Source organism: Carassius auratus, chromosome 37 (genome assembly GCF_003368295.1).
Source record: "Carassius auratus strain Wakin chromosome 37, ASM336829v1, whole genome shotgun sequence".
Taxonomy (NCBI): Eukaryota; Metazoa; Chordata; class Actinopteri; order Cypriniformes; family Cyprinidae; genus Carassius; species Carassius auratus.
This window is the reverse complement of record NC_039279.1, coordinates 14,789,613-14,814,612: the sequence shown is the minus strand read 5'-3', so window position 1 is coordinate 14,814,612 and position 25,000 is coordinate 14,789,613. Positions and strand designations below refer to the sequence as shown.

Genomic DNA, 25,000 nt, shown 5'->3' with positions numbered 1-25,000 from the left:
TCTATCTTAGTTTTACTATCTGTCTATCTGTCTGTCTGTCATTGCATTTGATTATCTATTGTCTGTCGGTCTAATGTATCTGAATCTGTCCAAATATTTTACTATATTTATTTGACTATGAATAAATGTTATAAATCTTTGTGACCATCAAGCTATTCCCATATCTCTCTATTCGATTCCTTCCTACTATCATGAAGTAGTAAAAGTGGAGTTTTTTATTATCTGTTGAGACTGTATAGGTATGTGGAGCCTCTTTCTGGGTTCTCTGTTTGAGACCGCTTTTGGCTCATTGCATTCTGGGGATATTGGCTAGAGTCTGTCTGCTAGATGACATGTCAAAAAAATTAATGCTGCAATTTGTGACACGAGTCTACGTGAATTTCAGTTTCATGTCCTGATAAAGGCAATCCACGTTCTGCTGACACTGGCAGGGAGAGCAAGGCTAATGCAAAGGAGAGTAAAACAGCTTTAACAGTCATGGTAATATAGTCTTGGCTAAATACTTTGATATTGCTAACATGGAGATTTTGGGCAAGAAACTGAGGCGCAAATTACAAAATGCATTATTATGTATAGAGTGTATGCACATTGTTGTAACATTTTAGATGGAGTGCCAAAAAAACAGGCTTATTTCAGCATTTGCTTTACATTTTGCAGAATTTATAAAAAGACATCACCATCCTGCCAAAGTAAATGAAAAGCCGCTTTGATATTTGAATAATCTATGCTACAGAAACGAATGTTCACTCTCTTTATACTGATTTAGATTGCTCTGTTTGTTCTGCTCTCAATCCAGCCGATTATTTAATGTTTTCTAACCGTCATGTTTTTCTTATTGGCAAACCTGCTGGAAGTTAACAAGGCTTATTGTCCATTAGAGCTCTCTGATCTTCTTATATCGCTGCTCTCTGACTGAATCCAGACACCAGAGCCAGCGTTTCCAAAACTGTGGAGTGGGAATTGAAATGGAAAAAGCCTGTTGGTTCACTAATAATGGCAAAGTCATTTTTTAAACCCAAAACTGGGAAAGAAGTCATAATCATCGCCCAAACGTATTTTGTTTTTGTTACTTTTTTTCTCATATCCACAAGGCAAGACTCCCTGAGCTGAAGTATGCGAGGTGAGATCCGTGCCAGCAGACAGTCCAACAATGTGCACGTTTTCCAGGCATGACCTTCGAGGAAATTAATAGTTTTATTGTCTGTCCTTTACAGAGACTGAGACAACAGTCAAGTAGTTAATGTAACTCACTTCTCCTATAACGGCAACCCCCCCCCCCAACTCAACTCAACCCAATAACCTGAAGCTGAACGGAAAGAGGAAAACCATGGCAAGAGTTACCAACAACAGATGGAAAATAAGTGTTCATTTGTCTTTTAGGAGCATTGCATTATATGTTCTCAGACAGCTGCATTTGTTCCTGCAAAGGAAATTCAAATAAATGTTAATGCAGTGTGCTGATCTTTTCTGAAGTTCGTCACCCCCTCCGGGCAGCTATTGTGGAATCTTATATTTTAAAGCGAGGGGGCCGGCTGTGTTTGTCAGGAAGCACAATGTGGCTTATTGTGGTGTCTGGTGCCAAGCCCCAGTCACTCACGATGACTAATCTGTTATTATCGTCAGCCGATCATTTCATGTCTAATAAGCTTGCGGGGAGTTGCGAAATTCAAAAAGGCCTTCTTTTAAATATTAAACGTCTCAGACTTTGTGCCGTTTAAATCTCTTAGGCACATTAATACCCTATTTGCTTGCAGTGTCCTCTTGCTAATTCATTTTGCTTAGTCACATGGCTCTGAATATTGTGTGCATGAGTGGTTTATTTATTTACTAATCAAATTTACTCCACTCAAGAGTTTTATCTTAACAAAGCCTACTGTGTCATATTTCATACACATATTTAAGGCCTCTAAATTATAAACATGATCAAAACTTTGCTGAAAAACCTAAATCTAAATGTGCCTTGTGTTGTCGGCTTGATAGATTATACTTTTTTTTTTACGATTTATACTTTTAATAAAATATTCAATTTTTTGTAAAAGGCTTTTCAGTGTAGCTAATCCTCGTGGCCCACATGTCATTTTGCTGTAAAATTTTTACTGATTTTTATAAAGTAAGGGTAAAAGTAGCTTTTATATTGTTGGTAATACAAACCCAAATTCCAAAAAAGTTGGGACACTGTACAAATTGTGAGTAAAAAAGGAACGGAATAATTTACAAATCTCAAACTTATATTTTATTCACTATAGAATATAGATAACATATCAAATGTTGAAAGTGAGACATTTTGAAATGTCATGCCAAATATTGGCTCTTGTAGAATTTTATGAGAGTTATACATTCCAAAAAAGTTGGGACAGGTAGCAATAAGAGGCTGGAAAAGTTAAATGTACATATAAGGAACAACTGAAGGACCAATTTGCAACTTATTAGGTCAATTGGCAACATGATTGGGTATAAAAAGAGCCTCTCAGAGTGTCAGTGTCTCTCAGAAGTCAAGATGGGCAGAGGATCACCAATTCCCCCAATGCTAAGGTGAAAAATATTGGAGCAATATCAGAAAGGAGTTTCTGAGAGAAAAATTGTGAAGAGTTTGTAGTTATCATCATGTACAATGCATATCATCCAAAGATTCAGAGAATCTGGAACAATCTCTGTGCGTAAGGGTCAAGGCTGGAAAACCATACTGGATGCCGTGATCTTCGGGCCCTTAGACAGCACTGCATCAAATACAGGAATGCTACTGTAATGGAAATCACAACATGGGCTCAGGATTACTTCCAGAAAACATTTCCGGTGAACACAATCCACCGTGCCATTCGCCGTTGCCGGCTAAAACTCTATAGGTCAAAAAAGAAGCCATATCTAAACATAATTCAGAAGCGCAGGCGTTTTCTCTGGGCCAAGCTCATTAAAATAGACTGTGGCAAAGTGGAAAACTGTTCTGTGGTCAGACGAATATAAATTTGAAGTTCTTTTTGTTAAACTGGGACGCCACATCATCCAGACTAAAGAGGACAAAGACAAGTTGTTATCAGCACTCGGTTCAGAAGCCTGCATCTCTGATGGTATGGGGTTGCATGTGTGCATGTGGCATGGGCAGCTTACACATCTGGAAAGGCACCATTAATGCTGAACGGTATATCCAAGTTCAAGAACAACATATGCTCCCATCCAGACATTGTTTCTTCAGGGAAGACCTTGCATTTTCCAACATGAGAATGCAAGACCACATACTGCATCAATTACAACATCATGGCTGCATAGAAGAAGGATCCAGGTACTGAAATGGCCAGCCTGCAGTCCAGATCTTTCACCCATAGAAAACATCTGACGCATCATAAAGAGGAAGATGTGACAAAGAAGACCTAAGACAGTTGAGCAACTAGAAGCCTGTATTAGAAAAGAATGGGACAACATTCCTATTCCTAAACTTGGGAAACTTATCTGATCAGTCCCCAGACGTTTGCAGACTGTTATAAAAAGAAGAGGGGATGCCACACAGTGGTAAACATGAACTTTTGATGTGTTGATGTCATGAAATTTAAAATCAACTTATTTTTCCCTTAAAAGGTTAAAATTGTCTCAGTTTAAACATTTGATATGTCATCTATGTTGTATTCTGAATAAAATATAGAAATGTGAAACTTCCAGATCATTGCATTCTATTTTTATTCACAATTTATACAGTGTCCCAACTTTTTTGGAATCGGGTTTGTATTTTAAGATTGAACACTTACTGGACTGAAGCAACTTAGGTTTACTTTGGTTTCATCTCTCAATCACCATTGTATTGCAATGCTGTGATTATAAAATTTATATACAAATCTTAAGAAGATATATTGGGATATATAAAGTTACAACTGATTTTTATATGCATTTTATGTAAGTATTACTGACTGTTATACTATCATTGTCATCCCATTGATTTAAATTACAATTTTTCAGAATTACATCTTACCTTTTGGCCAAAAAAACAGCATATTTTGCACCAAATTGCATATTTTCGTTCAGTTAAGGCAAAATGTAAGTCTGTTTTTCTTTCTTTATGCACTCCATAATCTTTTATCATATTACTGTATATGAGCCAGAAAAGCCTAATACTCAACAAAAGCCATATGCAAATTATTTATACACATTTTGTCTACAGGTACATTTTGTACTGTATGTCAGGCTTTATAGGGTTAATATCCAAAAAAATTGTCCAGGTTTCATTATATACTTGACTACATTTAAAATAGTAGTTTTACAAAAAAAAAAAAAAAAACATTTATGTCATTAATTATCCCCCCTTCATGTTCTTGTTTTTCTTCTGTGGAACACAAAAGGAGAACTTAAATTTGTCTCTGTTCCTCACACAAAGCTGTCAGATGACCTCAGAACACTTGAAATATATGTACACATCAAATAGGCTTCTTTTATGGTGCTTTTGTCATTTTTGCAACTTGACAGATATGAATATATATACGTTTGTGTTCCATGAAAAAAATTTTATGCATCTGTCACTATGGTTTGAGTACATGATGACAGAGTTTTGGGTAAACTATTCTTTTAAGTTGGTTTCTTTCTTTGCATTGTTAAATTTAACCTCATTGATGTTTTCTTTCTTTCTTTTTTTTTTTTTTTTTTTAGAGGATGTGGTATTGCTCTCGGGGGGCTGATCTCAAACCCCCAGGTGATTTGCACAAGTTTGCAGAAAAGGAAGACAGCTGCATGCCTTCAAAGAGTAGAGAAACTTTGTTCCTGTCAGCATATATTTCAGTGGCTGGAAAACTCTCTTGGACTGATTTATCAAGTTAGCTGTTAGCCCTTTGAGACAGTAAAACAAAGATAAGGGTATAACTAAATAAATGAATTAAATGGCAGTTAGATGTATTTTTCCTAGTTGTTCTTCCTGTTTTTGATTAAATAAATTCTTTACAGTTTCATGGTGGGTAAAACATATTTGGGTAAAACATAAAATAAAAAGAGAAAAAAATTGAAATTAAATGTGCACAACTAGCATTACCAAAGAGAAATATATAAAAAAAAGATTATATGTGTACTTATTTATTTATTTTTAGTCCCTACCCCAATCTGTCATTGGACAGATGAAAGGATAGCCCCTCCCCAAACTTATTCCATTGGTTGAGCAATTGCTGCTGTATTCTGCTAGTTAAGATGTTCAAATAAATGTTCAGATAATAATTGATTGCGCCACTGAGGGGCCATTTAAACAAACTTTTCAGCCCAAAACTGGAAACTTTTTATGCGTGTTGCCTGTTCGTTTACACGACAATGACGTTTTGGGGACTCAAAGTGCATGTTCTTGAAAATGGCTTATCTTCGTTTCCATGTAAACACCCAATACGGGAATCTTTGAAAACGTTATGTCATGCGCATGCGTAGTACATGTTAGGTATGTCGACATGTGCAGTACATGTCGATTTTAAAGGCAAGTGCGAACAAACATACACAACAATGCCGGAGTACATGGTAGTGTTGTTGCTGTTTAAGAGTTTGCCAATGCTTTTTCAGCAAAGTGTGGATTTACTTCACCAATATTACAACCAACAGCCGAGACGCATCATATACAACATATAATCGTCACTTCCCTACAGGTGCTGTTTACTAACAAGGTGACAATGCCAACTACTGGCCTGGCGTATGTAATTCAGCATTTTTGGCTGTTTTCGCGGATATGTGTAATCGTGAATAGTTTTGAAAAAATTGTTGTGTATACGTTAAAATTTTTAATAACAAAAGAGGAAAAATTTTCAGTTTTGATTACACTGTTGTCGTGTAAACGTAGCCTGAGATTTTTTTTATATATATAAAAAACTAGACATAAATGAGAGCTACTGCATGATTAAATGCTAAAATATGGTTGTGTTTTCTTCTTTCATAGCGCAGAACCCCACAGTTCAAGATGGACAGTGATCCTTTAATAAGCACGCTCTTTGTGGCAGCTCTTAGAATTATGAATGATTAATTCTTTTGACAGTAATTGCAAAGGTCTTGTCTACCGCTGACTGCAGATGAAGAAATCAGCACAATAGTGCATTGATAGTATACTATCTTCTTATCCTCTGTCATCTAATCCCTCCTTTTGTGTCACACTCAAAATGCTTTTAAATTAGTTTCATTGGTTAATGCGCTTCTTTCCCTCTGTCTGTGGCTATTGTCATCATGTTGAGTCACATGAGTGCCACCATTGTCTCCAGCTTCCCAGAATACACTTGCCATTTCCTGGGAACATACGCAAGTTAATCGCTTTGACATACATGTCTTCCGTAGCCAGTGTTTGACTGCTGTATATTGAAATTTGTTGTTAAAATAAATAAATACAGACAAATATTTTGTGTTGAGGATGTAATGGTAATTACATGCATTCACTGTTTAAATTTGTGTATTAATCAGAAAGAGAAGCATAAGCGTGTCAATTATTTAATGACTTTAGGTTTATGTAACAAAATAACACATGGAATTAAATACTTTTACTTTTTACTTTTTCATAAAATTTGAAATGCTCAGTTGTTGTTTTTCTGTTTGCATCAAAGCCTGGCAATGTGTTAATCTGTCCCTGTCATGCTTATAGATTTCAGAGATGAAAGCTCCTTTATTTTCATTGTTTCGGACTCGACTGGAGATCAATTTTGGGGTGCCACTCAAAGGGCCAGATCTGATCTTTTGTAGTACGTACGAGATGACATCAGGTCTTGAACGGTTCATGAGAATTTTGCAGAACACAATTAAATTCCCACGACTCAAGCTCCCAACTCTGTGAACCGCTCACTCTTATTCTGCTGTATGTTGCGCACAACTATGCTTATCTTGCATTAAATATTTCTTTCTAGAAAGCAAATTACTGAAAGCAAATACGTTCGATGCACACTAGAAAGATTTAGCTGTGATTTGTTTTTTTTTTTGTGTAATAATATCATAAGTTTGTAAACTTGGTAACTAAACCGCTGCAGAAATAGTGTTTCATCAGCTTACGTCAGCCAGTGTATTAGCACTTACTAAGGGAGCCATTTATTTTGAGCCATATAATGCTATGATAATGATTTTTTTTGGTATACACTTATTAAACATATAATTAGTCTGTAATATTTATATAATATATTTATATATTACAAAATTATACAAAACAAAACACTTTTTTCAAAAACCGTTACAATGTGAAATATTATATTTAATTATTATATTTAAATTATATTTAATCTATCTTATGTGTCTATGTATGTATGTATGTACAGTATTGTTCAAAATAATAGCAGTACAATGTGACTAACCAGAATAATCAAGGTTTTTCGTATATTTTTTTATTGCTACTTGGCAAACAAGTTACCAGTAGGTTCAGTAGATTCTCAGAAAACAAATGAGACCCAGCATTCATGATATGCACGCTCTTAAGGCTGTGCAATTGGGCAATTAGTTGAATTAGTTGAAAGGGGTGTGTTCAAAAAAATAGCAGTGTGGCATTCAATCACTGAGGTCATCAATTTTGTGAAGAAACAGGTGTGAATCAGGTGGCCCCTATTTAAGGATGAAGCCAACACTTGTTGAACATGCATTTGAAAGCTGAGGAAAATGGGTCGTTCAAGACATTGTTCAGAAGAACAGCGTACTTTGATTAAAAAGTTGATTAGAGAGGGGAAAACCTATAAAGAGGTGCAAAAAATGATAGGCTGTTCAGCTAAAATGATCTCCAATGCCTTAAAATGGAGAGCAAAACCAGAGAGACGTGGAAGAAAACGGAAGACAACCATCAAAATGGATAGAAGAATAACCAGAATGGCAAAGGCTCAGCCAGTGATCACCTCCAGGATGATCAAAGACAGTCTGGAGTTACCTGTAAGTACTGTGACAGTTAGAAGACGTCTGTGTGAAGCTAATCTATTTTCAAGAATCCCCCGCAAAGTCCCTCTGTTAAAAAAAAGGCATGTGCAGAAGAGGTTACAATTTGCCAAAGAACACATCAACTGGCCTAAAGAGAAATGGAGGAACATTTTGTGGACTGATGAGAGTAAAATTGTTCTTTTTGGGTCCAAGGGCCACAGGCAGTTTGTGAGACGACCCCCAAACTCTGAATTCAAGCCACAGTACACAGTGAAGACAGTGAAGCATGGAGGTGCAAGCATCATGATATGGGCATGTTTCTCCTACTATGGTGTTGGGCCTATGTATCGCATACCAGGGATCATGGATCAGTTTGCATATGTTAAAATACTTGAAGAGGTCATGTTGCCCTATGCTGAAGAGGACATGCCCTTGAAATGGTTGTTTCAACAAGACAATGACCCAAAACACACTAGTAAACGGGCAAAGTCTTGGTTCCAAACCAACAAAATTAATGTTATGGAGTGGCCAGCCCAATCTCCAGACCTTAATCCAATTGAGAACTTGTGGGGTGATATCAAAAATGCTGTTTCTGAAGCAAAACCAAGAAATGTGAATGAATTGTGGAATGTTGTTAAAGAATCATGGAGTGGAATAACAGCTGAGAGGTGCCACAAGTTGGTTGACTCCATGCCACACAGATGTCAAGCAGTTTTAAAAAACTGTGGTCATACAACTAAATATTAGTTTAGTGATTCACAGGATTGCTAAATCCCAGAAAAAAAAAATGTTTGTACAAAATAGTTTTGAGTTTTTACAGTCAAAGGTAGACACTGCTATTTTTTTGAACACACCCCTTTCAACTAATTGCCCAATTGCACAGCCTTAAGAGCGTGCATATCATGAATGCTGGGTCTTGTTTGTTTTCTGACAATCTACTGAACCTACTGGTAACTTGTTTGCCACGTAACAATAAAAAATATACTAAAAACCTTGATTATTCTGGTTAGTCACATTGTACTGCTATTATTTTGAACAATACTGTATGTATGTATGTATGTATGTTTATGTGTATGTTGCTTAATTTGATAATGCTTGCAAAGTAATCACAGATATATGGGGAATATTCTTTTATATTGTTGGAAGTCTATATTTCCTTTTTCTTGAGCACATAATGACAAGTGATCTTCCATTCCCTGAAAAAATATCTGTATCTTTGTATGTGGCTGCACCTTGTTATTCGGGTTTCTATATAGAGGCATCATTAGAATAATAGGCTCAACATGTCTCTCTTCTTGTCTCTTCAGAAAGTAGAACATTTTGACATAACCAAATTAGTTTTACCCCATCATGTTTTACAAAAGCCATTAAATGCAAAGTTTGCTGTGTTGTAATCAATAATACAGACAGTTATATTTGGAACTGGTCCCTCTGTAGGAATATTAGTGCTTTGGCTTGTTGCTAGGGAGCAACACGAATTGTGCTGGAACCATAGCGGACGAATGCCCACTGCTGTAAAATATCGACAGGTGCCATAAATCATCAACAAATGGTTTGGACATCAGAGGATATACTGGAAAAATGAGCCCAGGGTAATTTAAGCTCAGACAAGCTGGAATCAAAGAAACAGAAATATTAGAGTATTATGGGTAGAGTTGTGCCACGTTGTGCCGCCCACTTCTGTATCACAATATACTGGGTTTAATTATCAAGTGGTTCCTGTGGCACGCAAACAGCAATCATACATCCTCGCCAAAGAAACCGTTTCAGTAATTGAGTGCAGGAACGCTGTGTTTTTCCAAAGCGCCCACTCGCTCAATTCAGTGTTTCCTCTCAGTTTGGTGAAAATATCACACCGTGTCCATCATGGAGTCAATGAAAGGCTTGTTTGAAGGGTAATAGTTGAATCGTGAATGCTTCTCTGGCTTTTAAGACACACAAGTCCTTGGAGAAGAAGTACAGGAACTGGTGGAGGACGTATTAGGGACATATGAATATGAAAAGCTTTATATATTTATGTGAAATTGTGGCAGGTGATCTGTTATCTAGGGAAATGGGTTTATATTATCTCGTTGATGACCCTGTAACATGAGGAGAAAGAAAAATAGCTTGAAATACTAAAGTGCTGCTGTTTACGGTGCTGTTTTGCTGTCTAACAGAGAACAAAGTAATTGAAAATATCAACCTAGAAGGTACTTGAAATTGTCTTTAAAGGGCTAAATTGTTTACAGTTTCAGTACCATCAAATATATGTATATATTTATAAAAATCGAAACTAATAAACTAAATGTAAAAAAGTAGTGCTGTCAAACGATTAATCGTGATTAATCGCACGCAAAATAAAAGTTTTTATTTACATAATGTAATATATTTGTGTGTAACTGTATAACTGTGTTATGTATATATAAATACAAACACATGACCGTATATATTTAAGAAAAATATTGTATGTTTATTAGGGGTGTAACGGTACGCAAAAATCACGGTTCGGTACATACCTCGGTTTTAAAGTCACGGTTCAGTTCATTTTTCAGTTCAGTACGGGAAAGAATTGCAAACATTAAACTGCAGGTTGTTTATTGCTATAAACTTTTTTTTTAACAATTTGTTTATACTTTTTTATAAAATATATATATAAAATAAAAAAAGAATAAGAAATAAAATACAGCTGCAAAGTTCTCCACTAAATAAAATACTCTCAGTCTCAAACCAATATCATATAATAAAATAAAAATGGAAAATATAAATAAATAACTGATTACAGTGTAGCATTACCAATCCCAGCTTGTAGGCCTGCTCATATTTAAAAAATATATATAACTTTTCCAAAGTGTAAAGTTGCAGCATCAACAGTTTAAGTTTTTAGACATGCTCAGATTTAGTTATTGCGTTGGACCGATCGAAATTAAGAGCAAAGGTCTGTTTAAATACTGACGGGAGCTGCGTTTGAATTACAATCGTGTTTTTTCTAGTTGTAGTGATTATGCCTTTAAGCCGTATGCCTTTTGAAAACCTTAGGCCGGTGACACACTGGCATATTGCACCTGTCAAATATATTTATATATAATATAATATAAATGTATATACATATAAATATTTTCTAAATATATACTGTATGTGTGTGTATTATGTAAACAAACATTTTTATTTTGGACGCGATTAATCGTTTGACAGCACTAGTAAAAAAAAAGTGCTAAAAATTTTATACTTTTGTATAATAATAAAATTATTAAATTCAGTTTAATATAGGTAATAAAAAATAATATATAACAATAATATTAGAATAATGTAAATTTTAAGTTTTCAAAAACATGAAAAAACTGAATGAACAGTGGATTGAGTTTAAGTGGACTAAAAAAGAGATTTGAATTCACTTCTAAATTAATGTTTAATTATGTTGATTTTAATTAATTGAATAATAATAATGATATGTTTTATATATATATATATATATATATATATATATATATATATATATATATATATATATATATATATATATATATAGCGCCTTTCAAGAACCCAAGGTCCCTTTGCAAAAAGTTGATAGATAACATGAACAACAGATATGCAGTCAAATAATCCCAAGATATTAGATGTAGCTTCATTATATAATGAGAGAATCTCACCAGGACAAGAGAGATTAACAGAGAGAGACAAAGCATTAGAGAATTATTCATTGCTTACATTTTTCATGTTTCGGAAGGATGTTGTAGATTTAAATTTAGATTTCGCAAGAGGAAGAGAAAAACTAAAGTTAGTGGGTTTATGGTCAGATGTGTCAGGTTCGATACCCTTGACACAAACATTGTCAATGCCAGCAGAGCAGATTAAGTCAAGGGTATGAGAATGAAAGTGTGTAGGAAAATCAATATGCTGAGATAAACCAAAGTAATCCAGTATAGCCAGTATTAGCAGAAATACAGTCTTAATCAACATGAATGTTAAAATCACCAAGCATAATAATATTGTTATATAGAGCAGATGCAATAATGAGTGAAAAACACTCTCTGCCATAACCAAGTGTCAAAGTGAAGCGAGTGACCCAGGAATGGCATGAGAAAATACCAGTCCAAAGTCCAGACATCCTAAAGACTAAAATTTATAAAGAGCTTGCAACCAATCAGCAGATAAACAACAAAACGATGAAAATGGTGATGAGTAGACACTTTTATGCAAACAACTTACAAATGAGAAATACAACAAGTAATTCATAAAAAAAGAGGAAATTAAAACATTTAATATAAGTGCCTGTAATACAAAGATTCACACATTGTTTATTATTTCGGTAATAAGTATTTGTGCTTAAATGTACTTCTGTGTTCTTACGGCCTTACAAGTAGTCTGATTTTAAAATCAATTTTCTTAATGGCTTATTTCTATGAAAATGTTATTTTGTGTCAGTGTTGTTATTATGAACTATAAAACTAAAAATGAAAAAAAAAAATTTTTGAAATTAAGCTGAAATAAAATAAAATATCAGTGAAAAAACTTCAAATTAGATGTTTTGCATGTATTAAAATCACTAAACCTAAAACAGAAATAAAATATATATTAAAAGCTAAACAGAAATGTTTTTTAAAAAAATTACAAATGCACATATAAAGAATATATAAAAAACTTCATTAATCAATACTCTGATAACATAAATAATACTAAAATAACACAGCAATTTGAATGCAATGAGAGCTGGATTATTTTCCCATTTGAGTTTACTAATACTAATAGTTTACTGAGTTTGATTCCTTAAAAAGAAGTGATGCATATTTCTTTTTTTTGGGTGTGAAAATTTTCATATATTTTCATATATATTTTCCATAAAATTATAAACACTCAAACCATTTCTCATGTGTTTGTTTGAGCATATTAGATACAAAACAACAAGACCGCTTCAGCCAGTAGCATTATTGTTTGTTGACCAATGGCAGGTGAGGAAAGTGATTGGGGGTGAATTAATAAAAAAAAAATTTTTTTCATTGTCATTTTTTTTGCAGTTCTATTTGTTGATACTAGTGGATTACAAATGCCACCTTTAAAAAATCGTTCTATTGGCACGAAGACATTATTTAATATATAACCCTCTTCCACAGTGACTTTTTATTCTTTTTTTTTTCGTATCTAAACAGCAGAAATATGAGCTGTTAAATCAGGTTGATTTTCAAATCAAAATAATCACAATATGATTGTTCTGCAGCCCTTCTTCTGTTCAGATAGTTTTGTAAATTGTTATTCTGTATTTAAAACATGACGATCAATATTATTTGGGTAGTATATGTTGTAATCTGTTGTGGCACTCACATCAGGCATATTGAAGGATCAGAACCAATTTAATGACCCAACAGGGGCACAGAATCTCAGCAGCCCGCAACATTAATAGATAGATGTTATTTGACTCATTAGAGGTCACGGCTGTGAATAATAATTAGGGAAAGACTGATTATGCTGAACTCAACTCTAATAAGACATGCATTTGAAATTTCTCTATACAATCTCTGGAAGGACGCATGCGCTCATCACTTCAACGTGAAGCACGCACACACACACACACACACACAGGAAATTGATTTGAGGGTTTATGACTGAAGTGCAGTTTTGTTAACTATTATTGATGGGGAGTCTTGCAAATAAAACAGTTGCCTTGGCGTTGATGACACACATTTTCCTCTCATTATTGTGTTCTGAGGCGTAGAGAGCACTAATAATGACACACACCAATAACTTTAGCATCAACACACGCTTATTTTAATACAGAAACCAGGACAACTAACAAGCAGCTGCTGTCAGGATTCCAGGAATCCTTTTTTTTTTTTCTACCTTCTGTCTTCATCCTCACACTCGAATTTATATTTTAACCTTCATATTTTAAAGAGACAGGTAGCTATTACTGCGTGTTTGTTGAAGCTGACTCATTGACAGGGAGAACATGTTGGGTAAGGGTTGTTTTGGAGGGTGGAGATGTACAGGAATGTATCTCAAGGCCTGTGTTTGACTTTCTGGGAATTCACCGGCCCGTCTGGCGAAACTTTTGAAGTTGATGTGTAATGTGTATTAGCAGCAGTTGTTTTTATTGAGGCTAAGTCAGTGGGCCTTGGTGTCTGCAGTGTTGTTTTGATATCTTTGAGGTTCTATTATAGCATTTTTAGTAATATTTTGAATAGTTTTTATTTCTATTTTTTCCATTTTAATTTTAGTTACAGTTTAAGAATTGTTTTGATTTTTTCGTTTGTAGTAGTTTTAGTAAGGAGCATGTTTAGTTTTTTTTGTTGTTGTTGTTGTAGTTGTTGTATATGTCTTTATAGTTTATCCATTTTTATTTCAGTTTTAGTTGTTTAGTACAAGTTAAAATTAAAACAAGGGTTGTAGCTGAAATAATTTTTTATATTTTATTTCAGTTACCGTTTATGTTATTTCAATGTATAGTCTGTATAACCTTGTATTTAAATGTTTTAATTTCCAGTTTTACTTTTAGTTAACTATAATAATCCTCCCGCACTGTAAAAAAGTCAATAAATAAATAACTGTACTGGTTGTTTTCTGCCAGGACATTAACATTATTCATTAATTTCACAGACATTTCCATTAACCCTGAAACAATGCAATGCAGTGCAAAATTCAAAATACAGGAAAAACACCTGTAAAAATCAATATGGAAGATTTCTTTATATTAATATAGTACATTGTGCCCTACTTTTTATGGATTTTTTTTTTGTCTGCAGTAGTATTATTTTTGTATATCATTTATATGATATTATAGTTTTTGTCAATATTTTGAATAAGACTTTATTTTTGTATTTGCTGTTTTGATTTTAATTTAGAGAAATTGGTAATTTTGTTGTGTTTTGTCATTTTTATTAGTTTTTTATGTTTATAGTTTTAGTTAAGTTCTTTAAAAAAAAAGAGAGAAATATTGACTTGTCAGTTAACTGATTTATATATATATATATTTATCTATAGCTGATATATACTTTTTTATGTCAAGGTTTTGTTTTATTTCAAGAAACAACCAAACAAACTTGTTTTTGTGGTTTAGTTTTTGTTAACAGTAATAACCCCTGATAATAAACAATGTTAGGCTATACTGAGAGCTCAGGTTTTTTGTATTACAATCAAAGGGGCTTTTATATGTCATAATCTGGGGTTATGGCCTTATTTGTAATTGTTGATTGGCAAAGAAGCTCATAGAAGACCTGCTGACAAGTAATTTGGATTAATTGCCCTGTAAACTCCCATCACAAGCTCAGGCACGTTCAAGAGTGAACTTTAAACAAACATTATGAGATGTTTATCTCAATTTTTTTTTGTCAAGTTACATGTCATAATTGCAATGTAAAGTACACTGCCATTTGTACTTTGGACTGTATTGTGTTTTTTTATACTGTTCTCTCTCTATCTGTCTCCTTGAGCTTTTTGTTTTGTCTTGTAACTTGTCATTCTGTTCTTTTTTCAAAATAATGAAAAAGTCGAGCCAGAATTTCATTTAATCTAATCTAAACAAAGGTTTTGTTGAAAAAAAATAGCTTCATTCGTTCTGATTGATGTCACAGATCCTCAAAGCAAGTTTTATAGAACTAAAATATCATGAATTGTTAAAACTCAGGGGCGTTTTACCACATACGGCTGTGTTTTATGTTTAATTGGTCCTCTTTGGCACCGGCAAGCGGTGGAGAGGTGTTATGTAAATATATTCCCAAAGAGGCCCATTTGACATTTGTGGAGCATTTGAGCAGTATACAGCGAGCAAACTGACATAGGGAAAAGGTCCATTCATCCTGATCTGATGAGACATGTTAGGATTACTCATGCAGATTTTAGTCTGTTGATTTCGGTGCCCTTCCTATGTGTGTTTCCCCCCTCCTCATCACAAAGGCTTTTTGTCAAAGTGTTTTACTGGAAAATTGCATAATGTGATTTTCAGTGCTGTCTAATCATAGTGTAGTGCTAGCCAATTACATTGCTAAACATAAGAATTCCTTTCTTTAGAAAAGGTTAGGTGTTATTATCAGTGTGGCTGTAGAGCTCTTTCTGACCTCTTCTGCAGCCCAAAGCCAAATCGAATCAAGAAACTGTACACTGGATCTCTGTGTGATTAGCTTGGGACAGTTAAAGACAGATATTTTGAGACCAACTTCTGTTAAGTTGCTAATGGCAAGGAAAAGAGGGGAATACTGTGGGTCTTCAAGGTACAGGTTGTAGGACCTGCCAGGAGAGGGCGCACTATCAAAACAATAACAATTGCGTGGTTTGATGACGCTAAGAAGGAGCATGGAATGATGGGATGTGTTGTCTTCTATCCAACCACTGACGGCCATCAATCAAACGGAAAGATAAATCATGGATTTCATGGAGTTCAACGATTTGCGTGAGTAGATTAAATACAAAGTCAATGCAAAGACGCGATGCCCCGCGTTTGGCGTATATGCCCCATTATACTAATCTTGTTGATCGTTATAATAGCATACGTTTTCTGTAAAGATCCAAATCAAAACAACTCACCTGTGGAGTAAAACACAAGCGAGATCGGCATCTCTTTTTAGTTGAAGTTTGTTGCGAAGCTACTTCCGCATTTGTCCACACACTGTTGTCATATGGTTTCTACGTCAGTAAAGACGATAACAAAGGGGAACTAACGTCATTGTTTAGAATGGGAATTTTCTATTAGTGTATAACTTTAAAAAGTAAATACTATTAAAAAGATTACAAACATTATATATATATATATATTTAAAAAAGAAAACACAACAATGCATATGAAAACACAATTTTGTTCGAATGTTGATAGTACTTTTAAAAATAAATCAGTACTTTTATTCAGTTAAGCAGCATTAAATTAAAATTGACAGTAAAATATTTATATCTATTCATCAAATAATCAAAAACGTCCAAAATATAAAGCAGCACAACAGTTTTCAACATCGATAGTAATATCGATAGTAGAATGATTTATGCAGGATCATGATATGAATTATATTTTAATAATTTTATCTGAGTGTGTTACCAATGGCAGATGGGGCAATGTTTGGGAAACCTGTCTGATATCAGTCAATATTTTCTGTTTGTTCTGTTTGGCAATTACTAGTGGTTCAAAAATTAAATGTTAAAAAATTGTTATGAGTCTCAGCAGCAGAATGTTTGCGGTCGTTGTGTGTCAATACAAGGACGCCATCATTTGAGGTTTTTGCATCTCGCATGTCATACTTCGAGAGCTCATATTCCAGATTGTCAGGTTTTTGAGGTCAAGAGATGCGATGATACTTTGATTCGGTTGTGAGGTTTTTTTTTTGTTGAGTTCTGATGGGAAGACTAACAGGCGAATGCTATTGCTCAGATCTCTGATCTCCAAGAACTGAGTGACATGGCTTCCTGCCCAGAATCTTTTATATTGCCAATCCTAACAGAGAGCTGTCATGTTTAACCAGCAGCTCAGGCTGTAGTAAAACATAATAGCCCACAAATCTATATCCAAACCCCTGGGAGCCGCTCTCCTCCATGATACTCCATTATAGAATAAGATTAGCTATATGAAGTCACAGCGCTTTGATTTGGATTGAATTATTAGTACTGCGAAGCTAATATTAGAGATAGTAGGATTCATCAAAGGTCTATTTGTAATGCACACCATTGTGTAGCATTCTGACTCATCAAATTATGTCAAACATTGTCAATTAATTATTACATTTATTACATTCATACAATGAAATAAACTAGTTTGATTGTGTTGATGTCATGATGGCCAATCAAAATCATAGTAGGCGGGGTTTACTGTTCACTGAAGCAGTTTGAAGCATCGGTTTTAACACTGAAAGAGCGCAAATGGTACTAGAAAAACATTTATTATTTGAAAATGTTGTTTTACAGTAGAAATGTCAATTGACCAACAAACAACTCAACTTTTTCCCAATTATGGCCATATGGAATTTGAAACGTGTTATGATTTCTGATTCAAGTAATTCCTTACTGAATGTGAGGAGACAAGAGGCATACAAGTAAAAGTGCATATGTGCGGATTTCAAAATATTATTTTAGTTGAAAATGATTATTTTCCAACTAGAATTAGACTTTTAATTTCCTTCACTGTTGTATTTCTTTATAAAAAATAAATAAATAAATTGGTCCCCCACAATGGTTACAGCCTTGGTTATTTGTGAAATTAGTGAAAATTGTTTCATAGTTGCTTCCTTTTGTGTGTGTGTGTGTGTGTGTGTGTGTGTGTAATACAGGCAAAATCTAATAAAACCTTATTTTGAGTTCCTTTTTGTGTGACTGAAATGTCAATGTTCACTTAAAAAAATAAATGAATTCCACTTTCTTGTGTTTAGGTGAAGATGTGGAGGAGAAGAAGGTTCTGGTACTGAGTTACCCCCAGTACTGCCGGTACCGTTCCATCATTGCACGGCTTCGTGAGCGGCCCACTTCCTTCCTGACGGACCATGTGGTGCTGGCCCTGGGGGGAATCGCCTCCCTCACCAACAACACCCAGATCCTGTACTGCAGGGACACCTTCGAGCACCCCACGCTGGTGGAGAATGAGAGCGTATGTGATGAGTTCGGTAAGTAGGTTTGATATAAACTGTGTGGTCTTGGGTCTGAAACAAACTCTACGCAAGTATATCAACGCAAGCACTTCAAGTCATTTTGTTCTTTCATGTAGGAATAATATATAGAAATTAATACTTATATTGATTATTTGAATGTTTACAGTAATTGTCTGATAACCAACATGCAGAAGTGATTTTTACTACAACAACTACAACAAAAAACGTAATAGAAAAAATAATTATTATGATTACTGTTATGATTTTATCGGTATATTTATGCAAAGTTGTCTTGTGATCTAAATGGTAGATTGGTTTCCGTTTTCGTTTTCGACTGACAGATTTTAAGTTGAAAAGTGTGGAAATCTTTAAAAATATTGTGTAAATGAATTAGTTTAAAGGTAACTTTGAAGTTTGTTACTACATATTTTGCAATGCATTGCCCAAACATTTGCATTTGCGTTTGCATTCTTGTGCAAGGTATGTTTCTGGCCTTAGAGGCTGATTGCTGCTTATTAGTTCATATAAAGATTTATTGCATGGGTATAATTGAGTGAAGAAAGAATGAATGGATGGAGGACTGACGGCACATGATTCTGAGGTCTAACTAGTCAAATCAGCAAAACAAGAGCCTTATCTTCATTACCTGACTGACGATGGGCTGCTGTATGAGCGCAGACAGCTTTATCACTATTGGTGTACAAACAGGAATGAGCGACTTGAGCTGGTGATTGAAACAGACACTCGTGGCTTTTAGTCTGTCGAGTTGAGAGCTTGTTGTATGAGAGTAGAACTCTCAGATAACCTGAAAGCATGTTTTTACACTGAGGTCCATCACAGTCTGTCTGCTTGTGTCAGTAACTTATTTTTTCAAAAGGACTGCTTTGATATCAAAAACAGCGGTTCATCACACTTTTGGCTAATGGTTAGAAAACCAAAACTGTGCATATAATTACTGGCTGTAAATTACTGTCTTTCTCCGATCTGTGCATGATTATGGCTTGCGTTTGCAGTGTACAGTGATGGTATTTCTATGTAACTAACCGTTTTTGTTTTTGTATTCTGTGTTGTATTGTGTTTAAACTTGTGTCTTAAACTAGGGATGTGCAAGACTTCACATTTTCAAAATTGACTATGTTTTAAGGAAGCACTGTGTATATATGCTGATTTTGCATCATGTTTGTCAAATCACAGTCAGAAATCTTTCTTAAGGGGCCGTTTACAAATTAACTAATTCCTGTAAAAACAGCTAGAAGGAGCAGGATGGTTTTTTGTTATGTTTAGAATTTGAGAATATTTAAACTATTTTACACGCTGTACTAAAAATATGATGCAAGATGGCAAAAAAAAAAAAAAACCTGTTGTGTGTGTGTATAGACCAACTAGTAAAATGTATATATATATATAAAAAAATATTTGAAATATTGTAAAGGAAATTGTCAGATCATAGTAACAAGTCATTAATTGGTTATTCATTTATGGTCATTGAATGCCTCGTCTTAAAGAGACAGTTCACCCAAAAGTGACAATTCTGTCATTATTTATTCACCCTCATGTCATCTCAAATCTGTATCTGAGTTTCTTTCAATGTGAGGGTGAGTAAATGATGACAGAATTTCCACTTGTGGGTGAACAACCCCTTTAAAGCAGGCTCAAACAAAATGTACATTTTCTGTATGAAAATGCTATTTTCTGTATTTTCTGCACTGTTTTTTGTGATAAATCAGTGAGATTGGATTTAAATATATTAAAATATGTTGAATGGAGCTGTACTGAGAATATTGTATTTGTTCAAATAACTGAAACAAGAAATCAAATTATCCATAATGTATAGTAAACAAACACACACACAGACATGCAGTTTGTAAGCCTTAAGGCTCTTGTAAAATGTCTTTGGTTTCTATAGAACTATGACTTCAATGCCATTTCTGTACGTGAAATGAAACTCAATAGTATCCTATTCACTAACATACTAAGACCTTAACTTCAGTGCTTTTATTACAGTACATGCTTGACAAAACAACAACACAGTGGGTTTGTGTGCAGTTTGCTTTTCCATAGATGCTGCCAGTGAAAAAGAGAGGCGCCGGTTTACATGCTCGAATTCCTGTTGGAAAAATGCTGGGTTATTGAATGCTACTTTGTAAAAGACGGTAGAGCTGTTTAGATAGTAGCATCTGACAAGATGGGCGAACAAACTGACAGTGAGTAATACAATTGAGTAAATGGCTCCCTTTGACTTTAATGGATGTCCTTGAGTTTCTTTGATTGCTTGAAAACAGTTTTCTGCTCAAAAACCACATTGTTGTCTTTGAAAGTTTAACATAAGGGGTTCTGCTCGAATCGGATGGCCTGCAGGGATTTGAATACCCTGATTAAAATGTCTTTGTTCTCACCAGGGCTTTAAACACAACCACGGCACGCTGTATTGAATCCCAAAGAAGTCATTCTGTTAAACTGTGTAGGGTGTGTTATTTATTAAGGCTTTAGTTCAACATATGAAGTCATTGTTCATTTAAAGGCACCTATACACTGGGTTTGTTACAGAGGGGGAGATCTGATGTTGGCCGAGAAAATCTGAGAGTGAGTGAAGGAAGAAGGACTTCTAGTGCTTTTTATGCTCGAAGTGACGGCCACTTGGTGGAAAATCTTCTGCGTTTAGCCTTGTCATTAACTTTTTGAAGCGAATAACAGTGCTTCCAAGGGCTTGGCAATGAAGAGGGGAGTTCTACTGAGAGAGTTCCAGTGCGTTATAGAAGAAAGATGAAAATGGAAAGCAGTGCTATTTAAGGAAAAATACAGCTGGAATGGTGCAGATGTGATATTTAAGATTTTTAGTGATTTGTTCCTGTGTTAATGGAAATAACTGCAGGGTCTGGTGCGCTGGCTTGCCTCTTTGGTCACATATTAGGAGACAACAGGATGTTAAATTGACTCAAGTCTTATCCTCACTTGAATGGACTTTTAAGAGGGTGGTCGGGTATATTGAGAATATGGAATACAATAAGTGATAGTGGGGATTTTTGTTTAGGCATCAGCTGGTTTGGACCCCTGCATGTCACATGGTTATGATAACATCCTCTCTAACCTTGGATTTCAGCACAATGCTGTTAACATTTCTGCTTTCTTTGCTGTCGTCTTGTAACAGGACATTTTGATATATGAGGAGAGGCATTTGCATTGATTGGACAAACATTTTATTTTTTTATTACTTTTGTATTTTTGCTTTTATTATATATAATGTTTCCTTTATTATTATTTTATTATTAGGCTAAAGGATGGTAGAGATTTTTACAGAATCACTGTTATTTTCAAATACTGTTGGTTTTGGTCACACTTTATTTTAGGGTACAATTCTCACTATTTACTAACCATTAACTATGACTTTTGCCTCAATTAACTCCTTATTTGCTGCTTATTAATAGTTTATAAGGTAGTTGTTAAGTTTAGGGTAATGGGTAGGATTATGGATGTCATGCATTATATTTACTTTATAAGCACTAATAAACAGCCAATATGTTAATAATAGACATACTAATAAGCAACTAGTTATTAGTGTGAATTGGACCCTATACTAAAGTGTTACCATATATCTATATAGTTTTTAGTTTTAGTACTTCAAATTAAACTAAATGGAAAAGGGTAATGTTGCCTTCATCTAGCTGAATTTTTTTTTGTTTTATTTTATTTCAGTGAATGTTTATTTAGTAGTAAATTATCTTTTTTTATGGTTTTAGTTTTGTTTGACAATAATTTATTTAAAAAATAATCATAATATTAGTCTTCATGTTCATTTTTTTTCCTATTCCTATTCCCATTCCTATTCTATTCTTCACCACATTGTACTCGTACCACTAGTTCTTCAGCTGTTTAGGAACAAAGGTATCATGTCATACTTCCTCCTTATAACCTTAACACCAAATTACTGTGGTTGGTTAGTAAGTGTGTGAGGTCATGTTTACATTTCCACCTAACAACAGGAAGTTCAGAGTTTCAGAATAAGACATTTTTTGCAGTTCAGTTTCAGTAGATGCTCTTTTTTGCGCTAGAGGTGTTTTGAGTTCTGAAAGTTTCTGTATGTTTTTATAGTCTAATGAACTTTATCTCAACAGATCAAGCAAAACTAAATTCCTCATGATATGACCTTTTATTAGTAAGACACTGTCAAACCCTCCCATACAAAACAAGGGAGAAGAAAAGCGGGAAATAGTTTTATCTGGATGTAAGGGGGTTTGGAGAGGGCGAAAGAGTGGAGGATGCAGGGAATGTTTAGACGGACATTATTAATGTCACAGTGGGGGGTGAAGGGGAGTTGTACTGGTGAATTATTGAAGAGAGTTTGTAGGATGCCAAGCAATGGCCACACTATTATTCCTCTCTCGATTCATTTCCTGCCTCTCATGAGGTTATTTTTAGGAGGTCAGTGTTGTTGTGTGAGCATATACTTATGAATTTACTTCATAATAGTTGCATGATGGAATGTGTTCCACTCTTTTTCTGTGGTGCTTTAGTGAAACTTCAGCTAATGTTCTCATGTTGCTCTCATCATTGTGACGTGTTCTGTGGCAAGTGATCTCATATCTTTGTTCCTCACAGGGGTTTATTGCTCCTCTATGCAGCATTGGGATTAGTGATGGGAATCAGCAGGAAATTAATTATTTGTGTCTGATTCCACTTAATGATTCTGCTTTCATAATGATTTCATTAACTGGTTTTAGTACTTTTGTGGAAATATCTTTATATATATATATATATATATATATATATATATATATATATATATATATATATATATATCTGTTATACAATGAATTGTATTGTGTCTGTTTATAGTGAGTGACATGACATGCAGCCAAGTATGGTGACGCATACTCAAAATTCATGCTCTGCATTGGTATTGCCAGCCCGAGACTCGAACCCACAACCTTAGGGTTAGGAGTCAAACTCTCTAACCACTAGGCCATGACTTTTTTATTTAAATAATATTTATTATAATTTATGCATTTAGCAGATGCTTTTATCCAAAGCGACTTACAGTGCATTCTGACTATACATTTTTATTTCCAGTACATGTGTTCCCTGGGAATTTAACCCACAACCTTTTGCGCTGCTAACACAATCCGTCTTGTAATAATAATAAAAAAAAAAATCATAATTCCGACCTTTTATCTCAAAGTCAGAATTGTGAGATATTGTGAAAAATTAAATTTTGACTATTTTTCTCAATATTCCATGTTTACATATTGTAATTCTGAGTTCATTTCTCGCAATTGTGACTTTTTTTCTCAGAATTCCTAGTTAAGAGTTTTTAAGGGCCTGCTGCGATTTCAGGCTGTGATTTCATTGAATAAATACGAGCTGTACATTTCAAAGTCAAAACACAGGGCGGCTATTTTTATATGAATGTATCTCTGAAGGGAAAATTCTGAGAATTTCAGAAAATTTTCGATTCATTTAATCTTTCCAATAATACATGATAAAGCAGCGTTTAAAAGCACAATGCTACTTTGTGTACAGCCGTTACCGGGGAAACTGTATTCCTGCGGTTTCAAAACCCCTACCTAGAGGCAGAAAAAGAATTTGCATCACTGATCATACAGATCAACAGTTTGCATTTTCAATAAGCCTGTCTGCTGTTTTTTTTTCAGAACAATGCGACAATCGACCCCTGCCGATTTGTAAATGTGAAAGAAGCTAATGTGCCTTCTCAAATCTAAACAATTAAGACACTAAGATATATATATATATATATATATATATATATATATATATATATATATATATATATATATATATATATATATATATATATATTTATTTTATTTTTTTTATAGATATAATAATGTATATATTTGTCTCATCTCTTTTCTTATTGGTTTAAAGTCTGAAATGTGGGCTGCCAAAATCTGAAGAGTGCCTGCCCAAAGGGCTGCCAGAGATTTAGAATTTTTGCAAGCCCTGTGTATTATTTTGCGGCAACAGGTTAATCCAGAATATAAGAATAAGAACCGGTTCCCAGTTCCCATGTAGGACAGATTCCCTCATCTGTTTAAGGATGTGCAAAAACATCGTTTAAGAACAGCCCACTTCTGTATTAGCCTGAATGGCTTTGATGGGCAGACAGAGTGGATGCTGGGTAATCCTACAGGGGCTGAGCTATGTGATGGGAATGCTGTTTGTATGATTACAGAGTGATTGATGCCCACTGCTGGGGGATTATTAATGATAGTATGTTGTTTAGCGAGAATATGGACCCATTTATATTTCTCATCAAGATACCAGTCAGTTTCAACTATTCGATCGATAGTAATAATTTGCTCCTAAAATGGATTACATGCGATGACGTGTTTTCCTCCTTTATTGTGGTTTTGAATTGCAGAGGGCATTTGGTAAAATGCGTCCCGTTTTTGTCTGCTCCTTCATTTAGATGCCATGTTTACCACATACACTGCAATAAAAATGGGTCATTTATTTTCTTTCCCTGCAGATCTCAGCAGTGCTATCGATGCGGCCTGCCGCGGCACTAGGAGAAATCTTAAACAGGCCGACAGAAATGCGAGACCTCTTTATAAACTTTTGAAGTATTTTATGAGGATTGTGGAGTAGTGTTGGGGGATTTATGAAGGGTTGAGTTAATATTAGTATTTTGC

At 34.5% G+C, this 25,000-nt stretch overlaps 1 protein-coding gene across 1 annotated transcript in view; it reads left to right on the top strand.

The window, feature by feature from the left end:
- The window catches only part of LOC113056333 (AT-rich interactive domain-containing protein 5B-like), a 105,778-nt gene that overhangs the window by 18,306 nt on the left and 62,472 nt on the right, over positions 1–25,000 (top strand). Inside the window, exon 4 of the mRNA XM_026223013.1 lies at positions 18,135–18,365. Coding sequence (XP_026078798.1) covers positions 18,135–18,365 — 231 coding nt within the window. The remainder of the gene's footprint in view (positions 1–18,134; positions 18,366–25,000) is intronic.